A 6,514-nucleotide genomic window follows, 5' to 3' on the forward strand; every position below is an offset into this window, starting at 1 on the left:
ACTACACACCGCTCTACGTGAACGGGCTATTTTACCCTTGGCGTCCCCCTAACGCCGCCATCCCATGGCTCAGGGCTTGGTGGCGGAGGAATAGCCAAACGGCTTGCTGATGTCAGCCCCCTCACCATCCGCAAAGAAGTCGGTGACTTCTTGTCTACCAAAGTGAGTGTCCTACGACACGTTCGCGATGCGATGGCTGAAAGCCAAGATCTGCAAAAAGAATATGCAGATGAAAAAGGAAGAGAAAAAGTGGAAAGCTTTTATATCGGGGATTAGGTTTTATTAAATTCTAAAAACCTGCCTACCCATGCAGCCTCTGCTACCTTCAGGACGAAGCTTTGTCCACGGTTGATCGGACCGTTTAAGGTTGTGGCGAAGCGGGGGTCTAGCGTATACGCTGAACCTCGCAAACCGGATGCCCACCCACTAGGTGTTTTACGTGAGCTTGCTCAAGCCGTCCCGGGATCCGGCGCCAGTGAACGCGGAAACGTTGGCGCCGGAGCGGATTTTACGGGCCCTTGGTCACCCAAAAGCAGAGGCAGCAGCTGGTTTTGAGCACGGAGTGCAACAGCCTCCATTTCCAAAAGTCGCTAAGCGCTCCACCGTCGCATGAAGCAACGCATTTGCCTGCTCCACGGCTAGAAGTCGCTCAGACAGAGCGCGGTAGTCCTAAAGGTGAGGCAGCCGGCGCACGACATGCTTCAAATCGTCGAGAGCGTCCGCACAGCGATATGCTACTTCAGCATGACGCTCAGCGGAACTCCGATCACGGAGGATCTCGTCCTCATCGCGAGTCACGGGACGGCGGTCGACCCGGTTGCCACCGTCCGCCACCGACTCTTCTCGATGAGAACGGTGGTGTTCACTATCACGTGGAACGTCTAGTGAGACGACGTCGTCACTAGGGTCAAACCCAATATCTGGTGAAGTGGAGGGAATATCCCAACTCCTAAAAATCGTGTGAGTTTGAGGCGCCATTTCGGCAAGATATTTCAGTCGCCGTGGACGTTTTTGATCGGATAGATCAGGACGTCCAAAGTAGTAGAAGGGCCATGAGTCGAGCTCAAGCAGTGGCCCTGAGCTCTTGCGGTTGCAGATACAGAAATCGCGGGGGCGTTAGGGGTCAACCCATCGTCGCAGGGCGACGATCCGAAGGAAGTCGACGGCGTGTCTTGAATTTGGCAAACTCAAATCGGAAGTGTCGCTCCACACGCACGTCCACTTCCTTATGGCTCGACTGTAGGTTATACAGTGAGGAAAGTTTTCGGTGCCGTTGCACTCATCGCTCAGAGAGCGCTTCGTCATCTGTCGCGCTTTCGCCAGGGGCGAACACTATAGGCATTCTCCGCATTGCGGGTACACGAGAGCTACCTCGATGAGCACTCAAACGAGTGCAATAAGCTTCCAGCGGAAATTCTTGTGGAACCTAGAAACGAGCTTGAAGAGCTTTCCTTTTGCCAAGCTCATCTTCCGTAATGACCAGGGCCCGATGATGAGGACACGTAACGATCGCCTTCGCTTCCGCAGCGCGACCCGCTGGGCGGAAGCCATATTCCACAAGAGGGTCAATGACCGACCGTGGATAAGCGCGCTTCAAAGCCGCCTTATGGGCAGCTACCATTTGCCGCCTCTGTGCCTCGTCGAGGTCATTGGTGATTACACCCCGTCCCTCAGGTGACGAGGAGTCAGGGAATGGACATGGGGTCCGCAAGGCGCGAGCAGGGCTCATGTCACGCCTTCTTCGTCATCCCATGCGGGTGAAGGAGTGTCAGAATCGTAGCCGACCACCTCCACATCCTCAACGAGGTCACTCGTCATTGATATCGTGCACGGAGCGGGAAGCTCGTGCTCATCGAGCCTAGGATTTACATCCCCTGGTGCCGCGGACGCACTGTCCGACATCGCACCGCACGTGGGAGACGAAGTTAAGCTCTGCCCGTATTCGCTGTCAGAACCAGCGAGACTTGGTGACTTCAGTGTCGTTGACACAGGGGTCATTGAGCACGGAAGTCGTTTTATTCCAACGATCCAAGTTGCAGTGTCTAGCGGACACGCAAGCCTCGCTGAGGCAATAATCGACTGGAGCTGTAAATGCTCTAAATCTTAATGGGGGAGAGTGCAACGGGGCTACACGTACTCTGGTAATAGGTGTGTGTCACAAGAGATGGGCATAGTGTGGCTGCACCCAAACAAGAACACGGTATGTGGCTAGGTAGCCAGTAGTTATACATGTGTTTCGATGATACTATATAATATATTATATTAAGGAAAATTTATACGTTTAAAATAAGGAGGGCCGCAGATAAAAATCAGTTTTGAATTTTAAACGAAAGAGTAATTAGTCTTGGGTCAGGGAAATAATTACTGTTGGAGTAAGCGGATTGCGATATACTAACTCGTATTGTTCTAAGTATAGAACGAAAGGTCGGTGACCTAAATTATGCTTCCTCTAAGCGCAACGCTACGGCAGCCCCGCTGCAGCTGTACTTCAGCTGAGGGTATTTGGTAATGCTGCCATATTCTTGAGAAAGAAGATATTACCCTGAGGCGGTCTTTGAATACCGTCACTTTGATTTGTACCAATGAAAATGCACCAAGAATGGAAGCAGTTTGACCCTTGACTTCATGAACATTTGATATATATATTGTTCCTTGACAAGAAAGCCTGAGCGATAGCGAAGCTCAGCTCAAAATTCGCAGCTTTACCACAAAGAATTCGATTATAGTTGATTTCCGATCGAAATTCCAAAGATACTAATCTTTCGTTCGTCCGTAGCTCATCCTAATTCCACGTAAATCTATATCGATAACGTTTATAATGATGTGTGTAGGATATCTATTTGAGTTCAAATGTGCTTTGTATTCACCTTAACACCTATACCTTCTAAGATAAGACACACTTATTTTTTCGCTCGAAGAGTTGCCTGACCAGCCTTAGTGAGTTTTGTGTGAAGCTCAGTGAGTTTGATTTTTGTCTTAAAAAGCTGATTGACTGATGAAGGTGCACATGCCTTTATTATACCTGATTTTCTCGTAGACTTGTTTTTGACTGATAACAAATCGGTGACCACTGGGTCAACAGTTCAGTGCTTCACAAGTGCATCAGGAGGAAACCTTATGTAGAATATCTGATGTGATGGGCAGGCTCTATGCAATCGAGATACTGCCAGTTGCTTTTTTCTTTTATTATGAGTTAATTCCTATGTTTTAGCAATCGTGAGGGTTGAATAGAAAGAGATAATCAACACAACACTGGAGCGATGGCGATCAGAAAACCTCTGTTTTAAATGTCAAAGGGATAGACGTTGCCTTCAATCAAAACACACAGCCTATTGATGTATCATTCATTACATGACTTGCTTGTCACTGCTATCTCTATAATTGATAAATTATAGCAATTTTGATAATTCACAAAATCGGCTGATTGTCTTATGTGTACACATATAATACGATGATTGATCAAAAACATCCTGATTTAGTGTATCGATCTTCCCGCCCTACATTTCGTCTGATAAATCAATTCTCGTTTCTAAGTTGTTATATTGGAACAATGTAAAAGACACTTAACGGCTGTATTACTTCTTAGCTTTTACGCTGGCTGCATACATCGTGTAAAGGTTCAGCTACCAAGCCTTTCCCAATTGCATAGGGCGTGCAATTCCGCAAACCAATCTGTAATGACTTTCCCGGTCGAGTAGGAAGTTCTCGCGTCATCGCATTTGCCCACTTGACATCGATTTGCGATGTGGTTAAGTCACGTCCTTATCGCTGCAAAGGTAGTTTTGCTCGTTCGTGGTAATCAAGTCGTAGACGATGCTGACTGTGCGAAAACCCACGACTGGTCTCAAACCCCTTGGCTCCCATCGTTTTCGTTTAATAACTTAAGCACCGGAACAATGCAACCTGCTGATAATTCAATGCCTTCATTTGGTTCGTGGAATCCATGGTTATCGTTTTCTAACTGGAACATGGCTTCACCATCCGCAAATGGAGCACCTGAATCTGAACCCCCGAGTATTAAAGATGATGACCTTATTGACGTTCCCAGTGTTGACGATAATAGTGTAGAGCAGCAGACACTGGAGACGCCAGCTGTTCAGACAGACGAAGTAACGATGGATCCACCAATTCCAACGACTGACAATTCGGAGATGCCTGCTGTCCAGTTACCTGATGATAGCACACCTCCACCCGTAGAGCCAAGTACAACTCCGATTGCCACTGAAGCAAAGAAATCTACTGCTAATCCTCCAGCCGCTTCAAGTCCTTCTTCTTCCGTCAAACCGTCGAAATCGGCTAATTCAAATCGTACAGCGACATCGGACAACTCAAAGCTCTGCGCCAAGATGCGAGTAAAAATTTCAGAGGTTGATCTTAGTGTAGCTGTCGATGCGAACGAAGATGAGGTCAATTTGAAAGTTGTTGCTATTGCTGCATTGCCTTCGGGTGGCTCAATTATCGCTGTCCATAGTGGCGATACCGTGATCGTTCGAAAGCTGGACGAAAATGACGAATTAGTAAGTACTTCAGACGCAGTAACCGTTCCGATGCATGATTTCGCTGATATCTACGCTGACGATGATGGCTTTGTGCTACTGGGTACAAGAGATGCAGAAGGTGGTGGTACTTTGAACTGTGGTAATCCAAGTAACTTATGCGGTGAAGCTCCAAACCCGTCTGTCCCGTGCTATGATATGTACCTCATTCGTTACGACGGGTCGTCAGAAACATGGGCTACAAAACTGACGTCGTCCAGTACGTCATTACCACCATATTCGTCGGGTAAGACGGGACCAGACGTATACATGATTTGGTGGTACGCACATCACGGCCGCATCGCCTCAGACGGAACAAACTGGGCAGCTTATTTTGGTTGTGCTATCTCAACGTCCGAGAACGGCTGTATCAATATTCATCAAGGAGATCGCATGAAGGTCGTAGATCCATCTGGTAAAATTCTAACGCAAAAAGATTCGTTCGATTGGGGCTGTTCACATTCTGGTTACGAACGTCTCACGTTCGATGACCGCAAGAAGGGTTACACGTCAATATGTAAGACGGATAACAACAACCGTATCATGCCTCCGAACGATTGGAGCACAACAATCTACCCGGTTGATTTAGCAGCTTCCAACCTCGGTGACATTGTTCCTGACAGTCAGGCGTCTGGTACGAAATATTGGACGACAGTGAGCAATGGTAACGGCGAGAATGCCAAAGTCCATCTGATTCATTTTGCCATCAATTCTGCGTCTGATGATGACATCACTTTAGGTGGAGATGATGCTAATGAACGTGCACCTCATCTAGCTTCTATCGGGGAAGGTGGTTTGTTGGCAATGTGGGAGGGTAGCTCAGCGGGTGGCGATTTGGTAGAAGGTGGCGATCGACAAGTGTACGCTCAAGTTCTAGATGGGTCGACGGGCAAGACAATTAGCAGTAAGGAGACAGTTGCCAAGTCTGTAGTCGGAAATCGTTATCAAGCTCTCAAAAGTTTTCCCGATGGTACTGTCGCGTATTTGTCCAAAGGCACGACAGACACGTCGGTACAGGTTGTGCGTTTTTTTGGCTGCTAAGGAAAGTTAGGCACAATTCTGAAAAAGGTTAATGCATCATGAATGGTAGGATTGCGAGGTTATCAAGCTGATAGTCTTCTGCTTGACCTAAAGTTGTGTATTGTTATGATGTACTTGGTATATGTATTACATAGAGCGTCTTGATTGTAAATATCCAGTGAGTTCGATTGATCTGTAATGTGTACGAGTTTCATTCTCAACTGACCCTGCTGTTCATTTCAAGCTCACTCAAAGATTTGCATCCTATGCTCCTGATAGTCTCTTACTTCACTCGCTAGCGCCTCGTCGTCTTCTCATCTAATTCAAATTGCACGTGGAAATTAATGGCGAAGATCGCGCAGGTCTCTCGCTAGACCATCATGGCAAGGGATACAACTTCCTCTGTCAAGACGCCGTTGTTGTGGAAACAGCTCCTCTACATCGACCTAACCAAGGTTCGGGTTTAGGCTAAGGCTTTGACCCAGAAAAGACCAACGGACTGTCAGCAGGGCTGACCACGGCAAACCGTCTGTGCAGTCTTGCCCACAGTTCCAGAGTTGATGTTCATTAATCGAGAACATTTGAAAAAGTTTGGTCCAAGATTTCTTTTTTAATAAGATGTCTATCACGCTTTGACTTCTTCACCTCCACCGATTGGCCTTACATCGTTCGGCTAGCAAAGCCGAGGGCGACTCATCTTCCGTAAAGGGCGGTGTGACACACCGCACCAAAAAGGCTAAGACGACACTAAGTCCAGAATCTCGGCAGCATGATCTTACAGCACATCAAGCAGTGAGCAATATATATATTTATTTAAAATGCGCACTCGGAACTAGAAGCCTGCAGCTTTTCAATCAGACCGTCCTTCATATAAAACTCAACGATTTCATATTTTAGACGGACAATTCAAAGTGAAATTGGATCATAATCTATGGAAAAGGTAAGAAACATTACTTTGT

The 6,514-nt window shown here is 47.1% G+C and overlaps 1 protein-coding gene across 1 annotated transcript; it reads left to right on the forward strand.

Annotated features, from left to right (window-relative positions):
- Window positions 1–3,743: 3,743 nt before the first annotated feature.
- On the forward strand, window positions 3,744–5,854 carry PHALS_04923 (uncharacterized protein; the record flags this gene model as incomplete). The annotated part of the gene is made up of 4 exons (XM_024722634.1): window positions 3,744–5,546; window positions 5,626–5,634; window positions 5,711–5,733; window positions 5,800–5,854. 4 exons carry the CDS (start codon window positions 3,744–3,746, stop codon window positions 5,852–5,854), a joined length of 1,890 nt encoding a protein of 629 aa, XP_024573691.1.
- Between the last annotated feature and the right edge of the window lie 660 nt (window positions 5,855–6,514).

Source organism: Plasmopara halstedii, assembly GCF_900000015.1.
Source record: "Plasmopara halstedii genome assembly, contig: Scaffold_287, whole genome shotgun sequence".
NCBI lineage: Eukaryota > Oomycota > Peronosporomycetes > Peronosporales > Peronosporaceae > Plasmopara > Plasmopara halstedii.